Source organism: Acanthopagrus latus, chromosome 20, assembly GCF_904848185.1.
Source record: "Acanthopagrus latus isolate v.2019 chromosome 20, fAcaLat1.1, whole genome shotgun sequence".
In the NCBI taxonomy this organism is placed as follows: domain Eukaryota; kingdom Metazoa; phylum Chordata; class Actinopteri; order Spariformes; family Sparidae; genus Acanthopagrus; species Acanthopagrus latus.
The window spans coordinates 8750448-8768565 of record NC_051058.1 but is presented as its reverse complement, the minus strand read 5'-3'; the positions used below and the strand labels follow the sequence as shown (position 1 = coordinate 8768565).

At 41.8% G+C, this 18118-nt stretch overlaps 3 protein-coding genes across 9 annotated transcripts; 2 read left to right on the top strand and 1 right to left on the bottom strand.

Annotated features, from left to right (window-relative positions):
• The first annotated feature begins 10 nt into the window (after positions 1 to 10).
• On the top strand, positions 11 to 5547 carry pms2 (PMS1 homolog 2, mismatch repair system component). The gene is made up of 15 exons (XM_037081671.1): positions 11 to 222; positions 693 to 835; positions 953 to 1039; positions 1130 to 1232; positions 1320 to 1503; positions 1894 to 2061; positions 2302 to 2399; positions 2489 to 2588; positions 2773 to 2857; positions 2945 to 3097; positions 3198 to 4047; positions 4143 to 4310; positions 4414 to 4514; positions 4642 to 4811; positions 5122 to 5547. The coding sequence occupies exons 1-15, from the start codon at positions 209 to 211 to the stop codon at positions 5263 to 5265; spliced, it is 2568 nt and encodes an 855-aa protein (XP_036937566.1). The 5' UTR covers positions 11 to 208; the 3' UTR covers positions 5266 to 5547.
• A 927-nt stretch (positions 5548 to 6474) lies between these two features.
• Positions 6475 to 11480, top strand: rsph10b (radial spoke head 10 homolog B). Of its 4 annotated transcripts, XM_037081673.1 has the most exons (17): positions 6476 to 6792; positions 6895 to 6970; positions 7500 to 7568; positions 7821 to 7994; positions 8065 to 8150; positions 8235 to 8355; positions 8432 to 8504; positions 8604 to 8716; positions 8795 to 8984; positions 9080 to 9188; positions 9333 to 9412; positions 9674 to 9822; positions 10056 to 10160; positions 10255 to 10416; positions 10715 to 10814; positions 10893 to 11109; positions 11394 to 11480. In XM_037081673.1, the coding sequence occupies exons 1-16, from the start codon at positions 6539 to 6541 to the stop codon at positions 11099 to 11101; spliced, it is 2070 nt and encodes a 689-aa protein (XP_036937568.1). In that variant the 5' UTR covers positions 6476 to 6538; the 3' UTR covers positions 11102 to 11109; positions 11394 to 11480. The 4 variants fall into 4 exon arrangements, with proteins under 4 accessions (XP_036937569.1, XP_036937570.1, XP_036937568.1 ...); XM_037081674.1 differs by having other exon boundaries at positions 6475 to 6792; positions 8432 to 8501; positions 10893 to 11480; XM_037081672.1 differs by having other exon boundaries at positions 10893 to 11480.
• A 101-nt stretch (positions 11481 to 11581) lies between these two features.
• On the bottom strand, positions 11582 to 17690 carry dlgap5 (discs, large (Drosophila) homolog-associated protein 5). 4 transcript variants are annotated; one of them, XM_037081667.1, is made up of 19 exons: positions 17541 to 17690; positions 16597 to 16844; positions 16323 to 16495; positions 16153 to 16227; positions 16011 to 16050; positions 15823 to 15927; positions 15595 to 15693; positions 15377 to 15445; positions 15239 to 15273; positions 15015 to 15151; positions 14529 to 14702; positions 14334 to 14422; positions 14025 to 14185; positions 13819 to 13920; positions 13383 to 13638; positions 12667 to 13289; positions 12383 to 12551; positions 12008 to 12051; positions 11582 to 11863 (listed from the first exon to the last, which is right to left on the bottom strand). In XM_037081667.1, exons 2-19 carry the CDS (start codon positions 16832 to 16834, stop codon positions 11756 to 11758), a joined length of 2697 nt encoding a protein of 898 aa, XP_036937562.1. In that variant the 5' UTR covers positions 16835 to 16844; positions 17541 to 17690; the 3' UTR covers positions 11582 to 11755. The 4 variants fall into 4 exon arrangements, with proteins under 4 accessions (XP_036937562.1, XP_036937563.1, XP_036937564.1 ...); XM_037081668.1 differs by having other exon boundaries at positions 12419 to 12551; XM_037081669.1 differs by lacking the exon at positions 12008 to 12051.
• Between the last annotated feature and the right edge of the window lie 428 nt (positions 17691 to 18118).

Genomic DNA, 18118 nt, shown 5'->3' with positions numbered 1-18118 from the left:
TTGACGCTCGCGAACTATCGGCGCAGTCGCGCGGTACAGCTCGACTTCTGTGTTTACAGCATGATGCCGTGAGGCAGAAATTTTACAGTTCAAAACGAATTTGCTATACTTGACAATGGTGACTTTTCATTAGCGGGTGCCTCTTCCTTCCACCGCGTTAGAAGGAGTCGCATGTCAAAAACCTCGTGAAGCTTTTCAGTCTTCGAAGATGTCTGACGCTTGGTAAGTTCGCTAACAGAGTAATCGTTTCTGTGTCTAGAGTGCAGATGTATTTGTTTTGGCGATATGCAAATCGTTAAGTGTAGACTTGTGTTATGTTTGCACCCCGCTTCACCAGAGAAGTTCATGTATATAATGCATTCTTATTTACACCTCAAGCACATGTGCTTACTAACATAACAGAGCCACTCTACAATACATAGAATAAAAAGGAACTCCACAAACAATGTACATTTATTATTGAGACATCATATTTTATTGTTATTTCCACAATCCTCATGCATTTATCACAGATCAGAGAACACAGGGTTTAAAGCTGCAATATGTTTTAACCCTTATAATAGAATAGGTGTTAAATGGATAATAATATAATAATACTATATTCCAACAATTAAATCTGTTGCTCAAATAGGAATTCAGCAGAACATAAAGTTCATGTAAGTTCTGTGACTGAACACTGCTTTTCTGCTCAGCTGCTCTGAACCTGCCGGAGCCATCAAGGCCATCGATAAGCACTCAGTGCATCAGATCTGCTCTGGACAGGTGGTGTTGACTTTGGCCACCGCTGTCAAAGAGCTGGTGGAGAACAGCGTAGATGCAGGGGCCACCAGCATTGGTGAGTATTTCTGCACCCAGCGTGATACTAGGGTCTTCTGTTTGCTAACGAGATTTTGATAGCGCACCAACTGCTCATGAGAGCTACACTTCTGATTCACATCATTACATGTTCCAGATGTGAGGCTAAAAGAGTGTGGAGCCGAACTAGTGGAAGTGTCGGACAATGGCAAAGGAGTAGAGGAAGCCAATTTTGAGGGACTGAGTAAGTGTCAGTTTTGTTTATCTTCACCCAGATAGTCAAAGTCTAGCTGATCTTTTTGGTCAAGTGAAACTTCCTCTGATCGTTCCACAGCACTGAAGCATCACACATCAAAGCTGAGGGACTTCTCTGATCTCATCCATGTGGAAACTTTTGGCTTCAGAGGTGAAGCCCTCAGCTCTTTGTGTGCTCTGAGGTAACAGCCACATAAATGCAGCATGTAAACCTATATTACCTGTTATCCCATTGACTGAAATTCAATTTTAAACCCCCCATTCTCCAGTAACCTATCAGTGGTGACATGCCACGTGTCGAGCCAGGTGGGGACCAAGCTGGTGTTTGACCAAAAAGGCCACCTTGTGCAGCAGTCGCCTCATCCTCGGCAGCAGGGCACCACAGTCAGTCTGCAGCAGCTCTTCTACACCCTGCCTGTTCGACACAAGGAGTTCCAACGCAATATTAAAAAGGCCAGTCATCAAAGGATCTTTTTCAAATACATTTTACATTTACTTATTTTGCTTAACAGTTTTTCCTACTTTCTTTGCCACTGATTTGACTATTGATTTCCATTTCAGCCCTGAATGTCTGAGTTTCCCAGCAGCACATGAACACACCACCTAAAACAGCTGTCTAACAGCAATCCATGCTTAGCCGTGTATTATAACACCACTGGTCCACTTTATCTCAAAGAGGTTTTTAGACTTTGCAGTTGATTTGAAACTGAAATCTAACACAGTAAAGGAGCAAGAGCATACAAAAGCACCAATGTAAATGCAGCAGGTGTTTAACATCACATAAATGATTCAAACTAATTCTGAAGTAACACTCTTCTTTATTTCATTCCTCTGTATTTTCAGGAGTATGCCAAAATGATACATGTCCTGCAGTCGTACTGTATCATCTCCACAGGAGTGCGTATCACCTGCTCCAACCAAAATGGGCAAGGAAAGCGCAGCACAGTCCTCAGCACCAGCGGCAGCCAGAGTATGAGAGACAACATAGGGGCCATATTTGGACCAAAACAGGTTGGAACATTGGTTTCTTGACTGTTCTTGAATTTACTGTTGATCTGTAAACCACAGAAAGTGTCAGTCTGATTCTCCACAATGCTGCCTTGACGTAAATAAACAAAAATTCTTAAGTTCATAAGTTGAAATCCAAGAGTTAAAGAATTTCCCAGGACCTTAGAGGAACTGTGTAAAAGAAAATGTATCTTATTTGGTTTGGTAAGTACTTAATTTCAGCGTCTGTTGTGCCCTCTGCAGCTGCAGAGTCTTCTGCCTTTTCAGCAGGCGTTCGCCACAGAAAATGTTCTTGAAGAATATGGCCTGAAAGAAGCAGATCTACCCAAACAGCTCTTTTCGTGAGTTTCACCATTTCATGGAAGTCCTGTTTAATCCTTCTCTGCAAACAAAACAGTACTTTTGTAAATGAAACACTCTGTTTCGGTAGTATCACAGGGTTTGTGTCACGAGGAGACCATGGTGTTGGGAGAAGTGCCACAGACAGGCAGTTCTTTTTCATTAACAACCGACCATGTGATCCCATTAAGGTAATTCTATAGAAACATTTAATAATGTCTTATAGCTCACTTTAATGCAGCTGTTAGCACATATGACTGAGACCTTTTTTATGTATTATTACAACAGTGTTTTACTTATTCTCTACAGGAGTATTCATAGTTGTTGACAAACACAATAATACACATCTAACTTCCGGTTAATCTCAATTTGCAGGTGACCAAACTTGTGAATGAAGTGTATCACATGTACAACAGACATCAGTATCCATTTGTTGCTTTGAATATAGCTGTTGCCTCAGGTAAGCAGACAACTGAACTGAGGTTATTCCTCAAACAAACCCCAGACTTTCTGTTCTACATGAGCGTTTTTTGTGGCGTTATTTCAGAGTGTGTGGATGTGAACGTCACCCCAGACAAACGGCAGATTTTCCTTCAGGAGGAGAAACTCTTGCTGGCTATTCTTAAGACCTCTCTTATCAACATGTATGAGGCAGGAGTCAATAAGATAAGCCTGAACTATACGCCCTTAACCAGCACCAGTAAGTGCAGATGATTATTTCGAACCTTTATAGCAAGTATAACATATATATATTTTTTGTATTATGGCAGTGTAATACTGAGAGTGCTTTTTGTCTCTAGATACAACAGCAACACCCAAAATCTGCAAAGTTGTCCCATCTAATGACAATACGCCAGAATCTGGAGAGGAACCAGTCACTCAGAGCCGAAAGTCATCCCTAAACCTGGCCGGCCTTAAAGCTGCTTTCTCAAGTCATCACAGCTTCCCTTCTGGGAACAAGGTGAGTGCGGCAAAAGCTGCCAACATCGGCCCCACACAGAAAAGACTACAGTCTTTTTTTAAGGAAACTGTCAAACCTACTAACTGCACCCTGGGTGTGAGATCTCCTTTGAAAACCGCAAAAAATCCAGCAAAAAGCTCCCCGGTTAGGAATTCTGTGCTGGATGGGTTCAGGTACGGAACAACTGTCAGGGATACAGACTCCAGTTGTGATTTTACCATGGGACCACCAGATGTTCAGTGTTCAGGCCAAGAGTTCAGTTCTCCTGAGCCAGTTGCGGACAGACTCATTGTGAAAGATGAAACATTTGAAGAAACGTCCGACGATAATTACACTGTTCCTGAAGAAGTAGAGCCACAGACCAGCCCAGTCACTTCCAGCGAGGACTGTCCTGTGAGCCCGGATGCCAAGAGGGCCAGGACAGATAAACCACATTTCACTGAAGAGCACAAACCCAACTCCTCTTCAAACCACTCAGAGAAATCCTTGATGGTGGACATGTCCGTCTGCCGTCAGAAGAGGACGGTGCCTCTTAAGTTCTCATTCCAAGAGCTAGCAGGGAAGATGAAAAGGTTACAGGAGAGGCAGGCACAGAGGGACGGGGAGAATCTGCGCTATCGACGCTTCAGGGCCAAGATTGATCCTGGAGAAAACCAGAGTGCGGAGGATGAGCTCAGGAAGGAGATAAGGTAGGATTTTGCTCCTGTAAATGCTGCTGACTGAACTTGCCAATCTTGGTGTGTAATTTCCGCAACAATAAGTTATCTTTCTTACATCCATACAGCAAAGACATGTTCAAACAGATGGAGATCATTGGTCAGTTCAACCTGGGCTTCATTATCACCAAACTCAACTCGGACATCTTCATGATCGACCAGCATGCCACAGATGAGAAATACAACTTTGAGATGCTGCAGCAGCACACTGTGCTCCAAGGGCAGAAACTCATTGCGTAAGAATCAAAATCTATCGGGGGATTGCTGCCTTCTGTTGTTTGTTATGAACTTTTTTACTAATAAATGATCTGTTTTCTGTTTTTCACCTTACATTCGCAGCCCTCAGAAGCTTCACCTCACTGCTGTCAGTGAAAATGTACTCATAGAGAACATTGAGATCTTCAGAAAGAATGGCTTTGATTTCCTTGTCGATGAGGATGGTACGATCATTTAACTGCTAAATACTAGCAAGTAATTATGAGTTAATTTTATATGATGTTAAAAAACAGTTACCTTCTATTTTGATGATCGCAAACACTAAACTAACATTTATGCTTGTGACTGCAGCTCAGGTGATGGAGAGGGTGAAACTGGTATCTCTGCCCACCAGCAAAAACTGGACATTTGGCCCAGCGGACATTGAAGAGCTGATCTTCATGTTGAGCGACAGCCCAGGGGTCATGTGTCGACCATCCCGCGTCAGGCAGATGTTCGCCTCACGAGCCTGTCGAAAATCTGTGAGTTTATAGACACTTTTAAGGTCCCTTATGGTAGAAAGTGGGATTTCCATTTGTTTTATTATAAGGACAGGGCTAGATGCAACACTGAAAGTATCAAAACACTCAGTGCCTTTAAACAAGCTAACAAGACATCTGTAGGGTAGAGTAAGGTGTGATTTTGAGTAATCTAAAGTGTAAAAACACTGTGACTGTTATTAGAAATAGCTACAATAAGGGCAGCTGTTATTCCATTGTGCTATAGACTTATTGTCTAACATAGCTATATTCCTGACACGTGATTTCTTGTTTTGCTCACGTCCATCTCAAGGTGATGATTGGCACAGCTCTCAGTGTCAGCGAGATGAGGAAGCTCCTGGTTCACATGGGGGAGATTGAGCATCCATGGAACTGTCCCCACGGCAGGCCCACCATGAGACACCTCGCCAACCTGGACATCATCTCACAAGACTGACGATGTCAAGGAAGGAACTGTTAGAGAATCCTACTTTACGCTGGCTTGTTATAACAGGAATGTGCTGTCTTTCATTTCATTTATTTCTGTTAAACTTCACCTATGATAGAAGACAGAGTTGTAGATACTGTATATTTGTATGGTTCAGATGGTCAGTGTTGATTGTTTAGTGTGTATTTCTTAATTTCTGTTAATATATGTTCTGATTTTATTGGTATTTTGTAGCACAAAATCATAGTTTTTATATTTTAACACCTAATTAAAGGAAAACGCTGAACTGCAGATTAAATTAGCATTTTTTTGTATGCCTGCCCCGACAGTTGGATTGAGAGAGGGGAAGCCCACAAAACTCACAGCACTGATTATTACACCTCGCAAATGTTATCAGAAACAGGTTTAGTGTGATGTTTAGCTGTAATACGAGACGGACAAGGCTGCTTTTTCCATCCTCCTAACTATGTATTGGGGAACATGTTCAAAATACATTAATCTCAAAATAGAGGAAAGATGATTTGCCTCTACCAGATTTCCATCTGTAGTCCTGGGCTGCAGGAGGATTTTGTGGTCTGGTGCAGCACAGTGGTTGTTAAAAGTGTGTTTCTCCCGTCATATAGCAAGAATTAAAAACATATTTGTATCTTTGTGCTGCATAGAGAGCCCACTTTTATGAAAAGACCATCTTTCCAGTGATGAAATACCCCTTTAATGGGTGTCATAAGTGGGGGAAAGAGGCAAAGTACTTTTACTCAAGTACTGTATTTTAGTACTTCCATTTTCTGCGATATCTCCTACTTCACTACATTTGAGAGGGAAATATTGCACTTTCTATTCCACTTCATTGATTTAACTATTTGAGTGACTACTTATTTTTCAGATTTTGTTTATTGATTTCCGAGGGGAATTTCAAAAGCTGCCCAGCAGAACAATAGAAAGAAGCTAAAGCACTTTAACCACCTTCGACATTCAGGTGACGGAAACAAAGTCTGAGTACTTCCACCTCTGGTAATAAACAACATGTATGAATAAATCCAGTTGTGGAGGAAGTATTCTAATACCACACTGTGATTGTACCCCACTACAAGTAAAAGTCCTGTATTTTAAAAATTAAAGTATGAATCATTAGCAGCGCAATTGACCTCAAGTGTCAAAAGTAGCACATTAGCCCGTTTGACTGATGAAGGTCGCCGTAGTTGGAAGCGTCCGTTACCACAGAAACCGTTACCATGGAGAGGATCCTAGCTTGCACGACAGACAGCCTACATAACCGCGCAGAATGACACAGGGGGAGAAAAAGACAAGAAACAAGACACAAAACGATAAACAGGACACCGAGGAAACGTGCGGAAACGCAGCATTACCACAGCCAGCGGACTGGGGGAAAGAAAAAAGAAAGTTAGCGAGCAGTTCTGCTAGTTTAAAGGCACACTCAGCGGATGTGGAAGACCACCAGAGCCTTCCTGTCAGTGATGAGAGTGACAGTGAAGACATCTATAAACTTCCAACACTACTTAGCTTAGTTGTACAGAGGTAAATACACACCAATAACATTCATGAGCTCATTATTTTGTAGAGCACCCTTACGTTAAACTGGCTGTAGCTGAAGTGTAAATTGTAGTGTCGCGTTCACAGATATGAAGGGGGGACATGTGAAGGCCTGTTTCATGGAGAAGGAGTCGCCTGTTTTGAAGGAGGCCATGTGTACAAGGTACAGTGCGAATGACGTCATATCTTGATGCCATGGGGGAAAGACTGATTTTTCAGAAGCCTACAGTTAATATTAACTGTATAAAATCTATTGAAAAACATTAGGCAAATAATAATAACATATTTTTCAAGTATTGCAATGGGTAACAATATTATTTTCTTTTTAAATTCATTTAAGGGGGCAATATGTAATAATGTTAGTCGAAAGTTTTGACGCCTTCACTAAAATTATCAACAGGAATAACTACTGACATTATTACATCTGTGTATTGTTTTGCAATGTTTAGCATGCTAACAACTAGCCCTGTAAGCACCAACAGTTTCTTGGTGTTCTAAGTTTCAAGCAGTTTTAAAGGTGCAATATGTAAGAATTGGCCACTTGTACAGTTCATACAACAATTAATGTATTCCCTTAAATACATTGTTTTGTCGTGCTCTTCTGTGATTCCAAAACAAAAATAAAAATTGCATTCACAGTGAGGCTTAACAAAACTATATCATTGCTTACCACTGCTTTGTTTTCCCTGAAGGGGATGTTTTCAAAGGGATTTATGGATGGATACGGTGTCTTCACACAGACTTGCGGAATGAAATATGAGGTAGGGCACTAAAATGAAATACTTAAATTTTAATGCAGGAATTTTCAGTGTGCTTAATAACATTTAAGACCCCATGTGTGCTTCAACCATTCTAAACATCTATTTTATTTAATGTATTATGTATTCATTGGCATACATAATACATAATAAATTAAATAGAATAGAATTTAAAAAAAGAAAAAAAGAATGGAACATCATAAGATAGTTTGACAATCGATCTAAACAAAATTGAGGTAAATTCTGATCCAACAGGGAGAATTTGTGTGCAACATCCCCATGGGCCAGGGCACCTACATCTGGCCAGGTGGCAGTTCCTATAAGGGTGAAGTGTATAATGGTATACAACATGGGACTGGAACCTACAAATGTGCAAAAACTGGCATATCCTACACAGGGCAGTGGGATTGGGGCAAGAGGCACGGAAAGGTATGATCTACCAATTTATAATTAAGGCACAGTATTTACAGATCTCTTTAAATTGATGTCTTTGTTTCAGGGCACAGTGTATTATAATCAGGATAAGACCTCTTGGTACAAAGGAGACTGGGTGAAGAACAGCAGAGAGGGATGGGGAGAGAGACGGTATGTATTGGTGCATGGCTAATCTGTAGCCTGAGATCAGCCCTCACTTTGAAATGTCTAAAGGTGACATCTGCGTTTTAACAGCTACCGCTCTGGTAACATTTACTCTGGTGAGTGGAAGAACAACCAGAGACATGGAGAGGGCACGATGAGGTGGCTCAAACTGGGTGAGGAGTATGTTGGATTGTGGCAAAATGGAGTTCAGGTATGAGACCATGCACACTTTTATGTAGCATTATCTTGGACGTTTTACAGACTATGATACACACATATGTTTTAAGGTAGGAGAGCTTGTGGATGATCAGATGATGACACACAACCTGAGTGGAAATGGAGCTCCCATCCCGCTGCGTAGTAAAAACCTACACTATTTTCAAAATTCACATGCAGGATATCATTGATAGTGTTACTCTGGGCTGGTACACAGGCTCACAGTTTTGCATCTTGTTACAGGTGCAGTTCCTCTGTTAGGCAGTGATTCATCTATCTCATCAGACATGGCTCTAAGCATTGAATATCTGCTAGATGTAATCCCTGAGAGAGAGCGTGACACCGAGCGCACAAAGGTGAGGTCCTGCTTCACTATAAAAGCTTTTCCCCACATCCTTATGTTCAACCTGGATCCTGATGCTCATGTGTAACAGGTGGAGTTTGCGGTGATGATGCGCGGCACAGAGCTGAGGTCCATCTACAGTTTTTACAGCAGACTTGGCCATGCCTGCTCCCCAGATAACACTGCCTTGCTGACACGCCTGCAGTTCTGGCGCCTGCTCAAGGACTGTAACATCCACCATCACGGCATCACTCTGACACAGATTGACAGATTTACCAGAGGTGAGAACCTACACATACACAGAAGAGGACATCAGTAGCATTATAATGATAGTATTTTTGGACACTGCGTAATGTTTATACTCTTTGTGTCTCAGAGGATGACACTGCAGCTGAGATCCACTCTCCGTTCACCACTATACTTCTTCATAGGTTCCTCAGCTGTCTTGTGGTTGTGGCTTACCTCATTTACCATAAGGACATGGTGTAAGGGATGACTTGTAACCGATTTTGTAACATAAGATGAAGCTAGAATACTTCTAGTGCTACCATGTAGCTGTTATTTTTTTTGAGTGAAATAATACAACTATTATTCTAAACTTTATTCTAACATTACTTCTCTTTTCACAGGTCACAAAAGCACCTTCTGGTTGCCTGCTTTTCCAAACTGATGACAGACAACATCCTTCCCAATGCTAAGAATGTAAAAGGTGGTAACACTGTAAAGGCTCATGTGCACACACACATATTAGATGTCAAATGAACCTGCAAACTGATTTATTACATCAGAAGCCTCAAATGGAGAAAATACAGCAGCATAACCAGATATTTAAGCATTATTTAGCATAATTATGATGCAAAGAACATCAGTGTGCAGGTTCATCGTCTGTCCTGTGTTTTATGAATGTTTTGTCTGAGATGACAACCTACTCTAATAGCTGTGCTTGTTGACTATGACTTTGTTGATCCAGGCCTCCTGTTTAAGCTGCCAGACTGTGCCGTGGTGGCTGTGAACTATTTGAAGAAGAGCTGGGAAGTCTACCAGGCCTACTGCAAAGTCAGTGCAGCCACCAGAGATGATCAGACCATGACGTGCTCGCACCTGCTGTGGCTGTTTAAGGTGCAACATACTGTAGCATGAAGATAACCATATCTGCTGCTTTATTTTCCCCCACTAACAGTTAGAAAAGGATGCAAATCCTGTTGCTTGTTACTACAGAAAAGGCAGAGGATTGGCCAATTGTGAATGACTTGATTAAATAATTAAATGTATTCTATGGTGATAAATACAAGGAACTTCTACTAACATTCAGTTTGCATCAAAGTGGTCGACTGTGTTTTTCTCCCTGCTAGGATCTCCATCTGCTGGACGATAACCTGACCACTATGAAATTAATAGAGATCATCACAGCAGAGAGCCGTGACCCCAGCAACCTGTCCTCCTGTCTGGATTTGGAGGTCCACCTCTAGTGTCTACAGACTCATTTGTTAGGTCTCAGTGTCCTTTGAAAGATTAACAGTCTCTGTCAATGTCCCACACATTCTGCTGCAGATCACATTCCTGGAGTTTTTTGAAGTACTCCTGGGCTCCACTGAGGTGAAGTGTCAGCAGGTTTCTGTCAGCCAGGAGGGCCAATCACTGCCCAGCCCCAAGGATCTGCCTGAGGGGGAGGCCAGCGAGAAAATCTTGCAGACCACAGACAGCCCTGCCCAGGTCAGACTCTTTCTTGAGCCACTGATGCCTTCTGTGCAACTTTCCACACTATGTAAAGAATGTAGTTATTCCAGCAAACTGTGCCTACAAGGTAAAGCTGGAAATTCCACACAAGAAAATAATTTACAGGGTTCTATCCTGATGGTTGCTCCGTGGAATTGCATTTACAATTCACTCACCTTTCTATGAAAAGACATCCAAATATTCCATATTGATATTAGTATTGGCCCACCCCTGCTGTTGCTATTGCTGAAATATTCTGTAATCTTTATAATCATGTAATTACATCTTATCATAGCCAGAGAAACCAAGTGACACAGCAGAATTATCCAGCACCCATGACATGGGGGGTCAACAAGATGTCGAGGCTAAAGTCAATGAGGAACCTCAGTCTGCAGGTTTGTTTTCTGGGTTATTCACTAGTTCACTTTTTTGGCTGTAATCTTCAAAAATCTCACATCTCACATTTCCTGTAGAACAAACAGAAGAACCTCGAGGTGAAGGACATGAGGTGCAATCAAGACGGATGGAGGAACTGGGGTTTTGGATAAAGACCGTCCATCAGTTCTTCAACCATTTTTTCTTCCCAGCTTTTGAACATTACCATTTAGTGTCCAGAAATATGAAAGAAGATAAGCTCTACCAGGAGACCCATCGATGCATCACTCTGGTGAAGAACCAATAAAGAGCCAGGTAGCACACTTAAGGCTTCATTATATAGTCAATGGCTCAGTCAATGTATGAGTTTATAACACTCACAAGATTTAACCAAGTACAAGAGTTGTGTAGTTCTCTAGTTGGCTCTGATAAAATGTAGGCAGAATGAATAGCTTAATATTACTGCATTCCAATGTGTTTGTGTCAACCACCAGATGGCGCCCATCACTCTCCCTCCATGTAGCTTTTAATTTCAGCTCTGCCCATGATTTGCCATTAGACGTGTATAGTAGTAAATGTTCTGTTGTATTGTGTTACAGGTAGAATGATGATGCAGTAACGAACAGATTGTTCTGTACCTCAGCTATCCAAACAGTATAAAAAATAAACAATGCCTTCAAATACAATGGTACCAGTGCGTGGTAATGTAAATTACTTATCCAGGTTTTGACTACAGTGAGAATCTCATACTGTGTCAAAAGCAACAGTAATAAAAGAGTACTCGCCATTTCCTTGTAGTAACTAAAACTTTAATAAGATCAAACTGCAGACAAAACTATTTTCCATTGATCTAAAAATAAAAGTCAGTATCACAAAAGTTTTTTTTTTTTCACCAAAGAGGGTTAAAAGTAGTAAATATATCAAAGTTATAAATGTAAAAGAAAATATATTTTTTTGTACATTAGAGAGGAGGGGTGAAGACCATGAGGTCACTTGGACAGACAGACTGGCGTATCCGGTCCTTCATGTCCGGGGTGAAGAGCAGCAGGGCAGAGTCTGCTGTCTGGGCCTGAGAAATACAGAAAGAATAGTCAGCAATGGTAAAGCTACGGTAAAGAAATAAAGAAATTAAAGCTAATTCAATTGATCATTCAGTGTGGATTCAAAGTCTATATTTGAAAGAGAGAAAAAAAGAAAAAGGAAAAACTTTGACCTGTGGTGACTGAAGAGTGAACACTGAAGACAGCGCTGGCAATGCTATGATGACAGTGAGAAGTGAGCAGAGCAGTGAGTTAAAACAGACAAATGTGCACTTTGTTCGAAATAAACCCATGCCAGAAGGATAAAGTGTGGCAACTCCCTCATAACCAGGACAGGAACAACATTTTCTTTAAAATAAAAAAGAAAGAACAAAACCATAATAATCTTGCTATCACGATTGCTGAAATTCCTTCAGTATGAATTTTAGTTTTGGTCCTCTGAAATCAATTTCAACCAGAGCTTCATCATGCATTAGTGGTGCTGAGCTACGAAACACAGGCATACACATTTTGCGTGCATGAACAGTACCTATGGGCATCAATCATACCCGTTTCTTGCCGAGTAAGCAGGTCTTCGGACTGACCTCTGGGACTCTCCATTTCGACATCCACTGCCATGGGTGACAGTGTCTCCATGGCAACTGGCTCCCCCATGGGTGACAAGCTGCAGCTCTGTGAAGGCTGCAGGTAACGCTCAAAGTCCAACCCAGGAAGTTCCTGAAATGGCAAGAGAATGACTTGTTGTATAGCAAGATTGGATATGAGGTTTGATTTAAGGGTATCCCATGAGGCTGAGATTTTTCAGTATTGTGAAGCCTGAAAATGTGTTTACCTCAACAACTGAGCTGTCTGGAGTGTGACACACAGACTCCTGGGTCTTCGTGGGGCACTGCACAGCAGGAGGGGACGAGATTGGAGGCTGGCTCGGAGTCACGCAGGGTGACAACGTGAAACTCAGACATGCTGTGAGCTCAGGGGCCTGGGAGACCGGGAGAGACATTTTGCACGGCGTGGGGGAAAGTCTTGGTGAGAGGTCTTCATCTTGCTCCTCGACTACAGAGATTGACGGAAGTGATTGTACGGGTGTTGCTATGCTCATTTCAGGAGCTGTTTCTGACTGGCCTGCAGGGCTTCCCTCAGGCTGGGTGTTATCTGAAAGCACTTCCTTCTCAGGTGAAAAACAAAGAGAGACATTGATGGTGTCCTTTCTCTCCTGGGATGACTGAGGAGTGCCACGCTGAGACTTTGGTGCTTGTCCTGGTGTCTGGTTGAGAGTAAGGCGGAGTTGGGCAGGAGTTTGACGGGGTGGAGCAGGAGAGGCGGCAGCAGTGTTAACAGGAGTCTGTGCCAGTGCCAGGGATCGCCGAGTGACTCTTCTGGGTGAGAGGTAGTTGGAGCAGGGAGAAGCCTGAGGCAGCACGGCGGCACTAAGACGGGTGGATCTCCTCACTGTACCTACAGATAACAACACATCCAAAACACTTTTAAGACCAAGTCTCACAGATCAGGCATTAGGATCAGGGAAAAGCAAGTTGTGTTTCCTCTCACCTGATGGCCTGGCTGGGCTCTCCACCTGGAAGAAGCCTCCATCAAAGACCACTGAGTCAGTTGCTCGGAGTTCTGCACAGGGTTGCGGTTCTTGAGAGCTGGGGCTGGTGTCGTCCTTATCAGTACCAGCATCCGTTTCAGTTTTCTCTGCCTCCGCTGCCTGCTGTCTGGCTTTCATGGCTGCTTTGGCTGCAGCCAGGCGAGACTTGGCGGCTCCTTTGGTTCCTGTTGGCTTGGCAGGTACAGCTGATGGTTTCTGGCAAAGGACAGGACAGGAATAATTTGCTCAGCCTTTATTTTAACTCAGAAATAGAGACTTCATTTATACACACAATATAATGGCATATAAAGAAGTCCCCAGGATGCTTTTTTGTATTATTATTATTTTTCTTCCTTTTAAATCAATGCAGAGTTTCATATACTCAAATATTCTCACCTTCACTACTTTCTTCTGTCGCAGCAGTGGTTTGTGTTCCTCCACCCAGCCACGACTCTCTGCTTCTTTCAGAGCATTAAACTTCTTGTTGACATCCTCCACCTGAAAGATGGCAAAAAAGTAGAACAATATTAATCTTTTATTCCTTGTGTGGTTGGTTTCTGAAACACGTCTGAGACATCCCTCTCTTCTTATGAGGCACTCACCTGGTAATAAACCATGTCCCAGAATCCCTGCAGGTCAGTGCAGGTGGTGATCTTCTCCCCTCGGCCGAGCTCGCAGTCGTCCACCAGACCGCTGAACTGCTTGAAGCGCTCCTTCATCAACAGCCTCGCCTGGCCGACTGCTGTACGCATACGATCTCTCACTGAACAGACAAAAGCGAAATTGACACCGATTTACACTCATTTGTTAAGCGGATATGGTCATGTTTCCTGAATTAAGTTCACCGCCACCTTTTATAGCACTAAATTGAACATGGCTACATATTCAGGATGGTGAGATGATAAACTCACTCTCCTCTGGGATGGACTCATCCTCCACTTTAGACTCCCAGATTACACAAAGACTCGTCAGTCCATCCGTCTCATTGGCAATTTCTGATCTGAATATGAATATACAAATAAGAAATTAATTTAAAAACTTTCAATGGAATGAAAATGTAATTGTAAAATCAGAAGAAGATATGCAGAGAAACTTAGTTATGTCACCTAAAGTATGGTACATCGTGCTTTGGTTCCTGGGGGCTGCCAGGAGTCGGAGGAGCCACTGTGGGAGATGTACGAGGAGGAGAGTGGCGAGGGGACTTGGGCGGAGAGGGCTCGCTTGACTCAGCCTGAGGGTCAGTGTCGAACACAGGGGCCGCAGGAACACAGAAGGTGGGGCTAAAGTCGGAACGAAATGACATAATGTTTTACCTACGTTTCTTAGAAGCGCAGAAGTCAAAAATCTTTAGCACTGACCATTTACATAATAAGGCTTATGTGCAATATTACAAACGCTTTCAAGTGTTTTAAATGTCTTCAACAATTTTATCATCATCATTTTTATTATTTTTATCATTATTATTATTATTATTATTATTATTATTATTATTATTATTATTATTATTATTATTATTATTATTATTATCATCATCATCATCATCATCATCATCATCATCATCAATTTTCAAACAAGACAGAAAACAGACCGACCTTGGTGTCAAGAAGGCGTCCGCGGAACGAGGAGTGAGAGGCTCAAACTTAAAGGACGACAAGCCAGTGGGAGCCTGGAAAACGAAACCCTGGGGAGCAAAGGAGGTCAGCACTTCAACGGGATCCGGCTCAGGCTCCTACACAAGACAGAAACAAATTTATTAATCAAATCATTAATCAAAAACAGAAACAACAACGTGTTTACAATTCACAGAGATGCTCACCTTGGGCTCAGCAGGCTGGACAAAGTTGTCAGTTTCTGTATAATAAAAAAAAAGGTTATCAACAAAAACATTGTATCAGAAATGAAAACAGTCAATGTAGGAAAAACAAAATGGATATCTGTTAGCATTTAAGGATACCTTCACACTTCCTGTCTTCGTCAGAAGAGGGGGCATTGACGAACGCTCTGCTCCTGGTAGGTCTCACATCTGAGGGGAAAGAGAGGAATTTTAAAATGTACAAGTGGCCTCAACAGACAATAGTGTCTCTCCCCATTTCATTCTCAGTCTCCAGTGCTTTTACAAATAATACTTAGGAAAAAAAACTGCTTCAAATATGGCCATGGCTCTGTGTGTACCTGCAGGCTTGTCCTTGGGTTTGTCTTTCACTACATGAGCTGTTGTAACAGGAGGCTTGTTGGCTGATCTGGTGGACAGAGGTTTTACGACAGGTTCCACTACACCAGGAAGACATGACAGAGACACAGACCGAGATGCAAATAAGGGAACACAATAGGGTGAAACCAACATGATAGCTGGTCAGAAGGTAAAGTTTAGTGGGAGGATTTTGACTCTTATTTTGTTACCTGCACAAACTTTGGACTTGGTCTTGGCTGAAGCAGGTGCAGGTGCAGGAGCTGGCTTGACAGGAGCTGCCCGGCTCCTAGTTGATCTTTCCACAGCAGGTTGAGCTATAGGAAGAGTCAGAGGTCAGATCTATACAGCACCACACTATGGTTCTATTAAAGTAAAAGGCATGTTCACTTAAAATTACCTTTCTTTGCTGCAGTATTTGGATCTTGAATCTTGAGAGGCTGTGGAAATTTTAGCAAAAGAAAAGCAACAAAGCACATATTAGCTTTTAGCGTTGTGGAAAATATGAGAACAAGTGACAGACATTTTAGAGAAAGTCGTACCCTCTGTGCTTGCTGTTGTTGTTTCATTGAACGAGTGACTCTGGTACTCTGGGATGGAGCGGTGTTCACTTTTGTCTGGAAGACAAGCAAATATTGCATGTTGATCACTGGAGACCCACATTTGGAGATATGCACATCAAATACTAGTCTACATGCGAGTCATCCTTCACCTCCTTGGCTCTGGTTGAGGCAGCTGGGACAATGATAAGAGTGTCCTTCGGATGATACACGCCAGTCTTGAAAATCCCTTTACGCTCCTTCTCTCTCCTTTCCTTCTCCTTCTCAAGAGCCTTACGCTCTTTCCAGCGTTCAAGCTGTTTCATCCTCTCTTCTAAGGCCATTTCTGTGGAGAAAAAGGTGTATGATGAGTCACAAATCAGCTAGAACTACTGGCATGAAAAAAGGGTGGCACCGTTTTAGCTTTGATGGCAAATAAAGCCTTACTTTTATCAAGTTTTGTACTGTTCATCGTCTTCTCATGAATAGTTGACATGTTGGCCATAGCAATGGAGGCATCCAGGGAAGAGATTTCCAGCTCTACCAGCTTGTCTAGATGCCTGCGTGTGTTCACTGCTCGCTCTCGGTTCTCCTTCTGGGACTGAGACCTTCTTCGGGACAATTTTACCCTCAGCATAGACACACTGGTGTCCCTCTGGCGCAGGTGAGAAAATCGAGACTCCATGTTCGGCTATCTGCAGTCAATAGGAAGAAGAACAACAGATGATGTATTATAAGTACACTGACTGAGACTGCCCTAGCCACAATTAAACTGACACAATAATGGAGGTACTATTTTTCGAAAGGGTTTTTGTAATGAAGGGGGAATCAAAAGATGCAGTAGCAAACACAATGGTATCTATATTGTTCTGTGGTAAACCATTACAATTTTATATATATATATATATATATATAGATATATATATATATATATATATATATATATATATATATATATATATATATATATATATATATATATATATATATATATATAAAAATAGATAGATAGATAGATAGATAGATAGATAGATAGACTTCCCTGAACCATGTCACGTTACACAGAACCGAAGCTAACGACAGCTTAAAGGCAGCGGTTCAAATATCTAACGTCAAATTTTGCCAACTTATCAAATCCTGTAACAGTTTCACTCCAATCACTCAGTAACAGTAGCCTGTAACAGTAACCAAGTTACGTGAACTTGCTCTCGTTAATGTTTAAGTTCGTGAAAACTGCGAATGTTATGTTAACACGTAACACGTTAGCCACAAACTCAACTAGCTATATTGCCAAACAAGAGGAAGCCACGAGCCACTGTTAACGGTTCAGTTAACAACCAAAGGTTTAAAACAATTTATGTAGAAACAATGTAATTACAGAGCCATCTTACCGTACTCTTTAAAAAAAAATGCAGGTATAAAAACAAACTTCCTCTTCGGGCCGTCCTGTGAAAAAAAACTTTCTACACAACGGACGGACTCAGTTGTGCCTGAAAAACAACAATCATGGCGGGTGACTTTTTGAAACGAATCTACGGTGAAGCTGATTGGCTGTAAACCAGACGGGACAGCGCGCTGTGATTGGTTGTCGTTGTTCTTCTTCAGGTGTTTTTTGATGGTGACAACTGCATGATTTTACGCCATCTGTTGGTCTGGAGTGTGAAGTACAACATTATCAATTTACTGTAACTCGTGTTTTGTCACACAATATTAATACAGGCGTTTTCCTCGATATATCTCACAATCAATATATGTATATATTAATCTTGCAGTCTGCTTGATACATACCAATTACTTCTCTTTAACATTTTTTGAAAAAATATGCTTATATGTGTATATGTAATGTATATCACCTCCCTGAAACAGTAATCTCCTAAAATCAAAGTTTATTCTTGTGGTCTGAAAATGGGCCCAGTATTGCCCAGATAAACACAATACTGTTATTTGGAAAGAAGGCGTGCATCTTCAA

What these genes read in the sequence shown, in the direction of transcription:
- pms2 (XM_037081671.1), top strand. An exon ending in GACCATGTGATCCCATTAAG is followed by an intron (nt 2,589 to 2,772) that starts GTAATTCTATAG and finishes CTCAATTTGCAG; the next exon opens with GTGACCAAACTTGTGAATGA. An exon ending in TTTCCTTGTCGATGAGGATG is followed by an intron (nt 4,515 to 4,641) that starts GTACGATCATTT and finishes TTGTGACTGCAG; the next exon opens with CTCAGGTGATGGAGAGGGTG.
- dlgap5 (XM_037081667.1), bottom strand. Translation starts at nt 16,834, where the DNA reads ATGGAGTCTCGATTTTCTCACCTGCGCCAGAGGGACACCAGTGTGTCT. An exon ending in CCTCAACCAGAGCCAAGGAG is followed by an intron (nt 16,228 to 16,322) that starts GTGAAGGATGAC and finishes CTTGTCTTCCAG; the next exon opens with ACAAAAGTGAACACCGCTCC. An exon ending in GACGCCTTCTTGACACCAAG is followed by an intron (nt 14,703 to 15,014) that starts GTCGGTCTGTTT and finishes TTCCGACTTTAG; the next exon opens with CCCCACCTTCTGTGTTCCTG.
- rsph10b (XM_037081673.1), top strand. Translation starts at nt 6,539, where the DNA reads ATGACACAGGGGGAGAAAAAGACAAGAAACAAGACACAAAACGATAAA. An exon ending in ATTTACCATAAGGACATGGT is followed by an intron (nt 9,189 to 9,332) that starts GTAAGGGATGAC and finishes CTCTTTTCACAG; the next exon opens with GTCACAAAAGCACCTTCTGG. An exon ending in ACCTGCTGTGGCTGTTTAAG is followed by an intron (nt 9,823 to 10,055) that starts GTGCAACATACT and finishes TCTCCCTGCTAG; the next exon opens with GATCTCCATCTGCTGGACGA.